This window comes from Papio anubis, chromosome 3, assembly GCF_008728515.1.
Source record: "Papio anubis isolate 15944 chromosome 3, Panubis1.0, whole genome shotgun sequence".
In the NCBI taxonomy this organism is placed as follows: domain Eukaryota; kingdom Metazoa; phylum Chordata; class Mammalia; order Primates; family Cercopithecidae; genus Papio; species Papio anubis.
In genome coordinates, this window is record NC_044978.1 from 171,646,300 (window position 1) to 171,658,984 (window position 12,685).

General features: G+C 34.3%; 1 protein-coding gene across 9 annotated transcripts in view; it reads right to left on the minus strand.

The window, feature by feature from the left end:
* Window positions 1-762: 762 nt before the first annotated feature.
* CPEB2 (cytoplasmic polyadenylation element binding protein 2) overlaps window positions 763-12,685 on the minus strand; it is a 66,219-nt gene continuing 54,296 nt past the window's right edge. For 6 of the 9 annotated variants that reach the window (XM_003898498.5, XM_009206545.4, XM_009206544.4 and 3 more), the window contains 4 exons: window positions 12,517-12,635; window positions 11,763-11,877; window positions 8,766-8,947; window positions 763-4,773 (listed from right to left, as the gene is read on the minus strand). In XM_003898498.5, the coding sequence (XP_003898547.3) occupies window positions 4,546-4,773; window positions 8,766-8,947; window positions 11,763-11,877; window positions 12,517-12,635 (644 nt within the window). In that variant the 3' untranslated portion in view covers window positions 763-4,545. The remainder of the gene's footprint in view (window positions 4,774-8,765; window positions 8,948-11,762; window positions 11,878-12,516; window positions 12,636-12,685) is intronic. The other 3 variants (XM_003898496.5, XM_003898495.5, XM_003898497.5) reach the window with 1 other exon arrangement.

The window sequence follows — 12,685 nt, forward strand, 5'->3', positions numbered from 1 at the left end:
GAAGGGCATGCAATGGCAAGATTAGCCTAGTTAAGAAGTTTCTATGGTGTCTTGTAGAAAATGAGGAAATATTAAGTTTTACCCTCTGAGATACCTATGTCCTTATAGGTAAAAGAAAACATTTGGTTATGATCAGTGATCTTTCATTTTTTAAAAATGCAATGGAATCCTTTCTTCCTTCTGCCCAGTGACTGCATACTAATTTTTAGGTAGAACTTCAGCTTTGTTAAAGTTAAAAGTAGAGCTGTTCTAGTTATAATTAGGATGAGGAACCTAGATTCCACGCTGCTTATTCTATGCTTCTTTTCCTTCTCCCTCCTTTGTCAAAGTAGACACTGAAAAACACACACAGGCAGTGCAAAGAACAAGTAAAACAATACAAGTGATTCCCAACTAGAGGATATCCGAAAAAGTATCGTGAAAATTGTGCATTTACCAATATGATGAACATTTCCTCGTTTTTTGAATGCAGCATCATCTTAGATATGGTAATATTAACTACAAGTGATGATGGTAACACAGAAATTTCCATGATATATGGCGGGTGAGGGTAGGAGAAGAACTGACACAAGAGGGCTCAGGGCTGAAATACTGAGAGATACTAGACAACATGGTCTCCAAGGCTTCTCCCCTATCCTTGTACTGAAATGTAGTTTGGCCTGGGCTTCATAATATATTTATGTCACTAAGCTCTCTAATAAGATCTTACTGGTGTTTCTGAATATTTTAACTGATTTGAACTGAAGAATAAGATTCCACAACTATGCCAATAACTTAATAGTTTATTAGTCAGTCAACAATATTACAAATATTTAAAAATTACTTAATATAAATAGTTGGCAGCAAACTATTCCATTACAGAGTTAAATTACCAGTACAACAGACAGACTGGAGATTTAGACACCTGGAAGATAACAATAAAATAAACTAAAATATTTAACAAAAAATTTAAGCTGAAGGCGTTTACCTAGTGTCCATAAAAGCATGGGTTCTCCTTTTATTTAGAAAAAAATAAAAAACGGCTTTAACACCCCATTAGGAATATAAAATAAAATCAACTGAAAATATTAATTTGCATATCAAAGAACCATTTATAATTACAATCCAAACACTCCATAAACCACTTGTGCGATTCTATACAGAAACTGGGAATTAGAAACTAGTTGCTTTAATATTACAAAGATTTCAGCTCCAAAAATAATTCAACATAAAATAAACTTTAGCAATTAGTGTCATAAAATTATATATTTCCACATAAAAATACAAAATAATATTAATGACAAGAATATGAAAAATTATTCCAAGTATTTTACTACTATTAAAATAAAATAAAACCCAAAAAAACAAAATAGAAATATGCATGAAAAAAGTCTCTCCTTTTGTTAGCAAAACACTATCCAAAATAACTACAATCATTTACATCAGTACAAAGATTTCTGGATTTAAAAAATAGTTGCAATGACAAAAGGGGTATCTTTTCTGACAGTAAAAAATGACACTGTGGATAAAATCTGCAAAATATGCAATGAAAAAAATAAATTTGCATTAAAAAGGTTTACACTGTTTTTTTTTTATACAAACATTAGAAACAGTATTGCACATCACAACACAGAATCGAGGTTAGTCAGCCTTCCAAAATGTGTTATATTCAAGTTTTGTAGCATCTTTGAGGAGAGGCTCTGTGCAGCCAGATGCAACAGGGATAAAATATCAAGTGTTTTCCATACACAAATATATAAATGCTAAATGTTTCCTTCTTAACAAAAAGTGTGGATTTTTAAAGTATTTTTTTTCCTCCACAGTCATACTTTTGGGCAGCAATATGAATATTTAGGGAACACAAGTGAAGAAGCTTTTAAAATACAAAAATACAATCAAAATTAATAATTTTCTACAAAAATAGTAAAATAAATATGATCTGTAAATTAAAAAAAAAAAAAAAACTCCAATACAGTGTTTAACAGTTAGAAAATAAGAATGTAGTACATAAAAGGCAAAAACAAAACAAAACAAAAAAGAGGTAGGGGTGAAGTGGGAAAGGAATAAAACAGACTAATAAGCTTTACTTATACAGAAATGAAGGTAAAACAAACCATACATTTCTGTTATTTTTACCCGTGGCAAAAAGGGTGTTCTAGTACATTCCCCTTCATTCCAAATATTTATTTCTGTTTGAGAAGGGAAAATGATTTTCAACATCTCCAATTATTTTAATTATATAATTTGTGTTCATTATTTAATACATAAAAAGGCTCTTCAATTTTAAACATTAAGCAGAAATTATGAAAATAAAGTTTAAAAATCTGCGAAATTAAATATCTAAATAATTAACATTGCAAAACTACTGATTTCTTCTCTAAATTCCAAAAATTGAGGTATAGCAAAGGAGATGTCATCAGTCAAAAAAAGTGTGCCATAAAATAGCTGACTGTTGGAAAAATCTCTCACAGAGATATAAAAATAGTGCATAACAAATGTCAAAATGGATCAAGGTTTGGCAGGGTTAAGGTTAGAAAAGAATACTCCAAAAAATCTGGAGGATCATGGTTAAGTAACAAATAGGGAACATTGACAAATAAATTAGTAAAAAGCTCTTCTGAAAACAGCATCAACTTTAAACATTAAAAACTTGAACCACAACCACAATAAAACAGCAGAGTTAGACATGAACCACATATTTTTACAGTACAAAAAAGCACACCACAGACAACCAATATTAAGATCAACACTTTGCTCACATGAAGGATTGTCCCAAGGGTTTGCTATAAGGCAACACCCTTGTAATTTTCTCTCTTTAGAGTCAAAAATCTTAGTTCTGCATTTTTAAAAAACATTTACCATTGTTGGGTGCTTTGCTTAGATTGCAGAGTAACTCTTACATTAAAATATAGGGGCTAGTTGCATTAAAAATGCTCTAAAGAGAAAAAATATCACTAATGATATTCTAATAGTGTTCAGTACCAAGAGGAACTCATTAACTACTGCATGTTTCCATGCCACTTTCTCAAAAAAACATCCCAAAAAACCTGCAAGCAAAGTCATTACCAAAATTCCTTCATCAAAATTTTCAAAAAAGCAATTCTCAACTATTAAGAACAATGTTCCATGCAACAGTGACCCCAGTTTAGACAGAAGACCCCAATATTTATAGGTTAAACACATAAGCAAGTTCAAGCCAGATTTCACCATTGTCTTATAAAGGTAAAACTTAATTTTATGCAACTAGCCATCTGTATATTTCCCCTTCTCCATTTTGACTTTACTTAGGGTTTACTAAAGTTTTGCATTCTTCTATAAAATTCAGATTTTTAAATATAGGTTTCTTATGGGTCTTACATTTGGTGACTGGTTAGCAGTGTGCTGGCCATCTTTGGTTTATAAAGGATGTCTTAACCATGGACTATCAAAGGGGCTTAAATCAACTTTCTTTAGAATTCTTGTATTTTCTTTTGCTCATTCTTTTATCTATACTATATCACTGCACATGAATTAGAACCGCACGTCACAAAATTGCACAGGGATTACAAATATTACATCCAGTCTGCATAAAATCGAATTCCACTACTGACCAGATCACAAAATGGCTGCACTCTCTAATCTAAAACTAATTTGCATATTGTACACATGTAAGACGATTTTTTAAACTTGAAGTCACAATAATGCATGCAAGTTTGCTTTTTTAAACAAATTTTATAATTTGTTCATGCTACCTAGATTCAAGAGAGCTTTTTTGAACATTTGCAATACCTCACCTCATTAGTTAATAATTCTAGTGCATGCATATGGTGTATACAGGTAAGTAAACATGCATTTTTTTTTCACATTCTAAAACTATGGCAGTTTAGGCCATATTGTGCTGCCTGCATTTTATCTGCAATGCAGTGTGTCTCTAACGTTTTCAGTCCCGTATTAATAGGTGGCATTTACACATAACACCTATATAGCAGCAAAGCTAATACAGCTTGTGATTAAAAATGTTTAAAAATAGCTAATAAATCAGATTATCTTGAGGTATTATTTCTTGCAAGTCAAAATGGAGAGCAAAAAAATCAACCCTAATTTTTAGTTTATGTATACACTGAAAATAGCAACAATAAAAATAAGCATTTGTAGCAGACATATTCCATCTTCACTATTATTTTGCTACCTTTGGTAAATTACTGGGGCAGATCTTGAAGTTAAAAACCCATGTTTAGAAATAAGTGCACGCTTCCCCCACTATATAGCAGCAGACTGTGTTGCCCCTACGCAAAACATTCTCATATCTAATTTTAACTTTACATATAAAAATAACTTGGAGAAAATACAAAAAAACATTTTATTTTAACATGAAAATATCACAAAAATTAGTAAGCCTGAGATGTAGGGTTTTGGTGAAAAACAAGAGGCTTGTAGTGTTTTGGCTGCTGATAAAGATGCATGTATTGATAGCTGGGGTGAAAAGCAGAAGAATGCACTTATTTCTTCTGCATGTCAGTATCTTCAGACACAGTAAGCCACATGCACCCTTTCTTTCCTTGTTAAACAGAGGCCAGTTTGCTATTCTTAGTTCCAGCGGAAGTGGATCTGACGTGGGCGATCAGCACCTTCCTTTACCAATGGCTTATGGAACTCACGTCCAGCACGAGAGTGGATATTTGCCCAACAAAACTCACAGTAATACTGCAGGCAAGTGACATTGGCACAAAAAAAGGGAGCAAATTTTCCACCACAGCGTGCGCCCTGGCATTCATCACACATCTGGTCATCCAGCACATATGGCTTTACCTCCACCTTGAAAAAAAAGAAAGTAAGTCTCATTAGGGTCTGCTTCAGAAATCAAGTTCTGTAATAACTTAAAATGTTTCTATAGAGGAAAAAAAGGACCAGCAGTAAAAGCTGAGGAAATGGGCAGTTTCTCAAGGAAGGAGCTTTACCGTGTAGTAGGTTAAAATACTTTAAAAATCTGTAAAAAAATCTGATTTGCAAAACATTTCACTCTCACCTTTCTTGAATAACATCTTTGAAACACCTGTGTCCTGGTATTTTCAGAGTTGGGGGAGATTGTGAGTGAAAAACAAAAGAGATCTCAAGTAGCCATGGAAGACAGTTTCCACACCTTTTTCCCTCATTCCAGTATCACCTGTGAGATGGCAGAACCCGAACAGCCACTGATTAAGGCAGCGCTTCTCCACTGCAGGTGCGAGTCACACTCTGCTTGGAAGTAAGTGGCACAGACAAGCCAGAACTGTGGAGAATCTTACAAAGGGCATGCCTAGACTTCTGTAAATTTGTAAGATATAAAGTCCAAGTCCTGTTGTGAAGGTCTGACTTGGCAGAACACTTCAGACTGGAGTCAGCTCTGAATGATAAACTTCTCCACCTCAGTTTCCACATCTGTCAAGTGGGAATAACAGATCTTGTCTCAGAGTTGTGAGGCTTAAATTGTGAATGTCAAAGCATAAGACAGTGCTTGGCACATGGTAAAATATTCTATAAATTAGTATTATCTACTATTAGCTGCAATAGCCTTGCTTTTCTGCTTGTGATAACTTTATGAATGGAAGGTTTTTACCGTTTGGCTGAAAAGTGCCAGACAGAGTAACAGCTCAGCTGTTCCTTAGGAGACAACAGAACACTGAGTGTTCTGAACGACTGGATTGAGATAAAGTAAAGGTTGCCTATAGTAAAAAAATAATGACCCAACAGTTTGTATTCTGAATGTACTCTACTGAAATACTTGCATGAGTGCAGAAAATGAATATAAGGATACTTTCTGCAATATTATTTGTAAGAACAACAAACTAGAAACAACCTAAAAGTTGAGTAAAAGAACTGTAGGATGTTCATTTGATAGGTCATGGAATTACATTGTTATTTATATTTCATTCATAAGGATTAGGATAAATATATTTTATGTATATTCGACACTTGGCTTTTCTGAATTGCTTGTTTGTATCTCTTGCATATTTTCTTGCTGGAGTTTGTTTTTTAAGTTGATTTATGAGTTCTCTTTCGTCAGTTAAGAATTTTTAACCTTTTTCCTAGTGGCTTTATAATCTTTAACACAAATTTTTAAAATTTTTATGCTTGATCTTTATCTCTCAACTTTTTCCTTTATGGGTTCTATCTTTTCTTTGCCAGGGTGCTATTTTTGATTCATTATCTTCACTACAATTATAGTTATAATAAAAAAGAACATTATAACGACTAAAGAATAAATTAAGGTAGCAGACAGTTACTGGATTTCATTTCACTGAATTATAAACTCCATGAACAATGCGACAGCACCCATTTGCACAACATTCAGTTCCCAGTGCCTAGAAGAATATCCAGCATGAAGTAGAAATGCTATAAATATATGCATAAATGCAATATATTTACATATGTTTTCTGGGTTTCTTTCTCATGGTTATTTATTTATTTTTTTTAAATAAGATTTTAGAGAAATTGAAACCAGGGTCTGTGATGTTTACTTCACTTCCATAATAATAAAGTGCCAGATGTTCAGGAGTTACACTTTAATATAAAACTGTTGAATGAAAATTTTGCAAATGCAATGATTTCAATTATCTGTATTTTTAAAATTCTACATATTAGTTTATGAAGCTAACCTACTTTACTCAAAACCAGAGACTTTAAAGATGGAAAACTGAATTTCAAAACCTATTTTTCATTAATAATCTCTGATAATTAAACTCTTCTACATGCAAAACGAAGTTTCATTAACACTACACTTCACCTAGTCTTATTTTCTAACATTTACGAGAAATCACAGTGAATTATACTACTCATGAAATAACATACAAAAAAATACAATGAATTACACATCTGTGGTGATTGCTTTCCAGCTATCAGATAGGAACTAAACCACAGTATCCATGAGTCTAAAAAGTAAGTGGAATAAACAATTTTTATTCCCTCCAAATATGTATCCTGTGTATCTTTGGGTTGGCAGTTATACACTTAAATTTACTCCATTTTTATGGTTTAATAACCATATTCATATTGGAGAGATGAAAAGTATAAAGGTTAATGGTTTAATATTTCTTTGTATAAGCAATACTAGTGACTTGTAAAATATTTAAGGCTCAAATTCTTATCAAATACAGTTCAAAATTACCTTTGTAACACTTATCTTATTATAAGCTTTTCTCTCAGGTATTTCAATCAATGCCTTTTTAAGAAGGCACAGGTATCTCAATTCATCTGCTCTGCAACTGAGTTGCTCTTTAAGAGTCAACACTCTGCTCCAAATAACTGGTCCTTCACTACCATTTCAGAAACAAAGAGGTATGAGGTATGACACTGTAACAGTCTTTTTCTTCTGCTACTGCACATTAAATACCATGATTATATACTATGTAAATAACGTCCCCTGTGACTTATTACCTCTCTGTAAAGTAGGGGATTAGTGGTCTAAACCACTGCTGTACATTTGTGTCACTTTCGGAGCTTTATCGACTCCTGTTGCCCTGGCTGCCTCTCAGACCAATTCAGCAGAACCTCAGCGGGTAGGACCCAAATGTCAAGAATTTTCTAAGTTCCCAGGTGAATAACGTACAGCAGAGGTTGAGAACCACAACATTAGAGGAACTCTTAACGTTCTTTCAGACAAGTTCAGAAAAGTTATGTATGCATGTCTTATCAAAAGCAGAACACCTCCTCTTAGTTTTTTTTGGGCAACCTTTTAAATAGCAATGCAAACAAACGAACAAAAAGGAAACCACTCTGCATTTGTGAACTGAACCTATGCTGCGTTTCTTTTCTAAATGAGATGGTTGGGTAATTACATTGAGGACTACTTCTAGCATGCATGGTCTAGTCCATTGGTATTAATTAACCAGCCTCCCTGTCCCCAAAATAGTCTTTTAATGTGCCAAACAGCCCCCGGTTTCAAGAAACTGTTACACTGGGGAAAAGGAGTACCCAATCAACTTATATCTTCTATCTACTAATTTGGATATAAAAAATCCATTTACCCCCATATTCTTAATGTATTTCTGCTGTACTATAAATATAAACATGATTATTTTAGAATATGTTTAGCTATGTATAGGAACTGTTCACAGATTTTGGCATAAAATAGATTTGTAAATGAATGCTAGTGTCTTTATTTTAGAAGGTAGTTAGTACTTGGAATTATTCAATAGGGTTTCAGTTATCATTCCTAGTACTTCTTAAAAGTTCTTATTGTGATGATTCAAGCAATGCTACTAAAAAAATTTTAAGTTTAGGTCAATTATTTTAGAGAAATATACACAATGCATTTTTATTTTAGATTTTGTGACAAATGAAAACAAACATTTAAATGACACTCTCCGCCAAGTTCTATTCTAAGTGCTTGTGTATATGTGAATGCATTTCATCCTCAAAATTACTGAGAAAGACATATTATCATTGTTTTCCATTTTACAAGTGAGGAAAAGGAGGCATAGAGAAGGTTAATTTGTAGAAATGGGGTTTAATCACAGGCAGTCTGACTCCAATGTACAGGCTCTTAAAACCACCTCTGCCTCCATAGTTAGAATATTTGACCTTACTGGCTGATTAAAAAATTTTGACATGGCTGCACAATGATATTAATATTTTTATATTATACCTAAAGTTTAAAGTGTGTTCAGTAATTTTCCATTTCAAGGATATTTTTATATAATATCCTTTAAGACTTAAAGAAGTATAAAAACTAAACAGCGTTCGAATTATATTATTAACTCCTTAGGGTATGAAGCTTTGGATCAGCACCTCATTATAGGACATAAGTTATTTCCCAATATGCAACTTACACGTTTATCAATATCACCATGCTGAAGCTGAACAAACCGAGCACTAATGGCAGCAATATAGCTCTGCTGATTGGAGAAAGCAACTCGCCCAGCACCTTTTGGGTATTTTAGCTCAGGATCTGTATCAATTCCTGCATAACAAACTCCACCATACAGCCGGTCCATGATCATAGCAAGTTCCACTTCAAAAGGAAAAGAAGTTTACATCAAATTTGAGAGAACACAGGAATCAACAATTTTTAAGTACTTTTTGTAAAATGTAGAAGTCAATAGTATATTATCATTTGACCAGGAGTAGAATGGCAGATAAGAGGCTGTTGTTAAAAAGGAAGGGGATCAAGGATGCCTTTTTTTTTTAACTATAAAGTGACTCACCACCATCACATCTACCCACTTACAGCACTAAACCTACTATATACTCTATCTTCTGACCTATAGACAAATAGTTCCATGCTCTTTCCTAAATCCAATCCTTTCACTTGCATACTAGATCCCATCCACTCTCACTAAGGACACTGCTTTAGCAATTCTCCCCTTTCCTTTCTATACGATCAGTTTTCCCCTTATACTAGATCATTCCCAAGTATACTATAATTTTCCTATCTTAAAAAATTCCCTTAACACTTTTTTTCCCTCTTAGCTACTGCTCCATTTCTCTGTTCCCCTTTACAACCAAATTTCTCAAAATCTGTTCCAGTATTCCCCCCAATTCCTCTCCTCCCATTCTTTATTCAACTCTTTCTAATCAGACTATCGCACCATGACTCCATTATAATTGTTCAAGCCAAGTCCAATGGTCAATCTATCTGTAAATAGCATTGAAAACAGTTAATCCCTTCCTTCTCATTCAAATATTTTCTCCATCTGGCTTCTAGAATATATTATCCCACTAATTCTGCTCCTACCTCACTGATAAATTTCTTCTGAGTCTTCCTTGATAGTTCATCTTAAACTCCTTAACTTTTCAATGTTAGAGTACCCGAAGTTTCAATCCTTGCAACACTATCTACACTCCTGGCTTTGGTAACTTCATCCTGTATCATAGCTTTAAACACCATCTAAGTTTTTAAGCTCCTACATTTTTATCTCTAGTATGGACCTCTCCCCTGGACGACGGACTCGTATATGCAACTGTCTAGTGGACAACTCGATATTTAACAGGCACTGGCCACACTCAGTATATTAAAAGTGGAACTCATTATCTTCCCCTATCCCATTAAACCTGCTCCAATGAGTTTCTGCTGACCCAGTTAGAAAGCAACAGAAAAGATGAAGTTGTCAAGATGTTTGGCTTCATCCTTTCCGTATTATTCCCTTGCTCCATACTGTACATGCAATCCTGTGAACCTGATTTTCAAAACATATCTAGAGTCCAATCGCCTCATCTCCATCACTAACATCCTGATTCATGCTAACATCATTTTTCATCTGGTTCATGGCAATAGCCTTCTCTCTTTGCTTTTGGCCCTTGCCTTCCCAGCTTGTTTTTAAAACAGTATAAGGAGTGATTCTCTTAAAAAATATACCAGATACCACCATAAAAATACATTAAAAATATACCATATATGATGGTTTAATTGAAATTTCTATTTGGCAGCTCTGAATGGTGCCATAAACTTGTGTTCAAAACCAAGACCACAATCTTCCCTCCCAATCTGCTCCTTCTCCAGTGCTCCTCCCATCTCAGTAAAAGGCATCACTGTCCACCCAGTGGCTTATGACTGAAAGAAGAGATTCAGTCTTTGTGTTTACCTCATAAATATCTGTCACCTCTGTTCAGTTGGCTTTCTCCACTGCTACCACTAATCCAAGCCACCATTGTCTATCTCCTGGCTTGTAATAATAGGATGCTAAACTGGTCTGCCTGTATTTACTCTTACCTTGGCCCCCCTCTCTCTGAGTCATTAAAGTGAACTTTGAAAACTGCAAATATGATGAAGTCTCTCTTTTGCTTAAAAACTCTTCAATGGTTTACCCTTGCTCTAAGGGTAAATACCAAGTTAGCCTATTAGACTTGTATGATGTGAATCCTGTCTACTTTTTCAATGTCTCCTTGTGTCCCCTCCCTCACTCTTTGTATCCCAACTCAGGCACTTTGGACTTCTTTCAGTTCCTCCAAAGCACCCTGTTTCCGTCCACTCAAGACCTTTAAATAAGCTGTTCCCTTTCTGTGAAACATACTCCTCAGAACCCTACTACCATCCTGATCCTACTCCTTTAGCCCAATCTTTGTATGTCAGCTCAACTACAAATATCTTCAAGATATCAGACTTCAAATATCTTCAAGATATCAAATAATCATATTTCCTTGCTACATGCTCTTCTATTCCCTATGTACTTCTTTGTAGAAGTCATCATATTCTATAAGTATTTACATGTATGAATCATTCTTTAACATATGTCTCTAAGACTGGGGAGAGGATGTTTTCAGTGATGGAAATCACTAACACTCTATACATGGTGCAGGGTACCATCTAATGTGAGCAAAGTGGGTATATACATCTACAATTATATTCCCATGTGACATATTTTGGTAGGTTTCTGGTTCCTAGTTATTGATAAACAGAAGTTTATCATCATTCACTTATCTAAAGTGCTACTTTAATGATTAAAATATAGATAAAAGAGAAAAATTCCCATATTTCTTTTTCAGATATCGGAATTGATCTACACAAAATAAACAAACCCCAAATACTCGTATCTTAGAGAGGTACACTTAGAAAATCGGAATTATTTAGGTGGATTCTTATAGATTTGCTTGGAGTTAGCTACTGCACTAATATTGATAGATAAGCACTCAATTTTCCAGTTTGAGTTTCAAGAAGGGGTCTCAGAATTTGTTTCAAAATTCTGTAGTTAGCAGCTATTGGAGCATGAAGAATCTGCTTCTGCTCTGTCCAATAGTGTCATGTACACAATAGCTTCCAAATGTTTATTAAATTGACTAGGACATATTTAAATGATTTTTTTAAACAAAATTGTTAACATTCTACTTACCAGCCCTTAATGGCCTAGGAACACCTCCAACAAAAATTGTTTTTCGGGGATCCAAAGGCTGAGAACCATCCATTACAAAATCACTATCACTTAAATTCCAAGGACGTATTTGAACCTATGAAGAAAATCACATTGAGTCTTACTCCCTTGATGGCTTATGAGAATTTTCTGTTTGTTTTTGCCAGTTAATAGTGATTGTTTTATTGTTTAAAAATTTGTATAGTGGGACCTGGAAACAAATTTTTTTATAACTTTTGATCTAAATACTATAAATCAGCAGTCCCCGACCTTTTTGGCACCAGGGACCAATTTTGAGGAAGACAATTTTTCCAAGGATGGAGGTGGTGGAAGATGGTTTTGAGATCAAAGTGTTCCACCTACGATCATCAGGCATTAGATTCTCATAAAGAATGTGCAACCTAGATCATTCACGTGTGCAGTTCACAATAGGGTTTGCATTCTTATGAGAATCTAATGCCATCTCTGATCTGACAGGAGGTGCAGCTCAGGCAGTAATGCTGGCTTGCCTGCCACTCATCTCCTGCTGTATGGCCTGGTTCCTAATAGGTCATGGACCACCAGTACTGGTCCACTGCCCAGGGGTTGGGGACTCCTGCTATAAATTATCTGGATGTTTCAAAAACTAAAACTCAACATGATAGTTTAATTGTTCTTTTATTAATTAATAATCATTTCAAAACAATTTTTGAAAAATCTACATTTGTAGCCTGAAGTTCATGTGGTATTTACTTACTGGTTTGTCCTTAATAGTAGGGCTAGAAACACACAGATAGAGTTTTCCATCTTCTTCAATACAAGCATCAATTAGTGCCTGAACTGAGCTCTCTTCTTGAAAGAGAAGAAATGCATAGCCTGGAATAACCATTAAAAATGAGGCAGTATGTCAAGTCAAGTGATTTTAC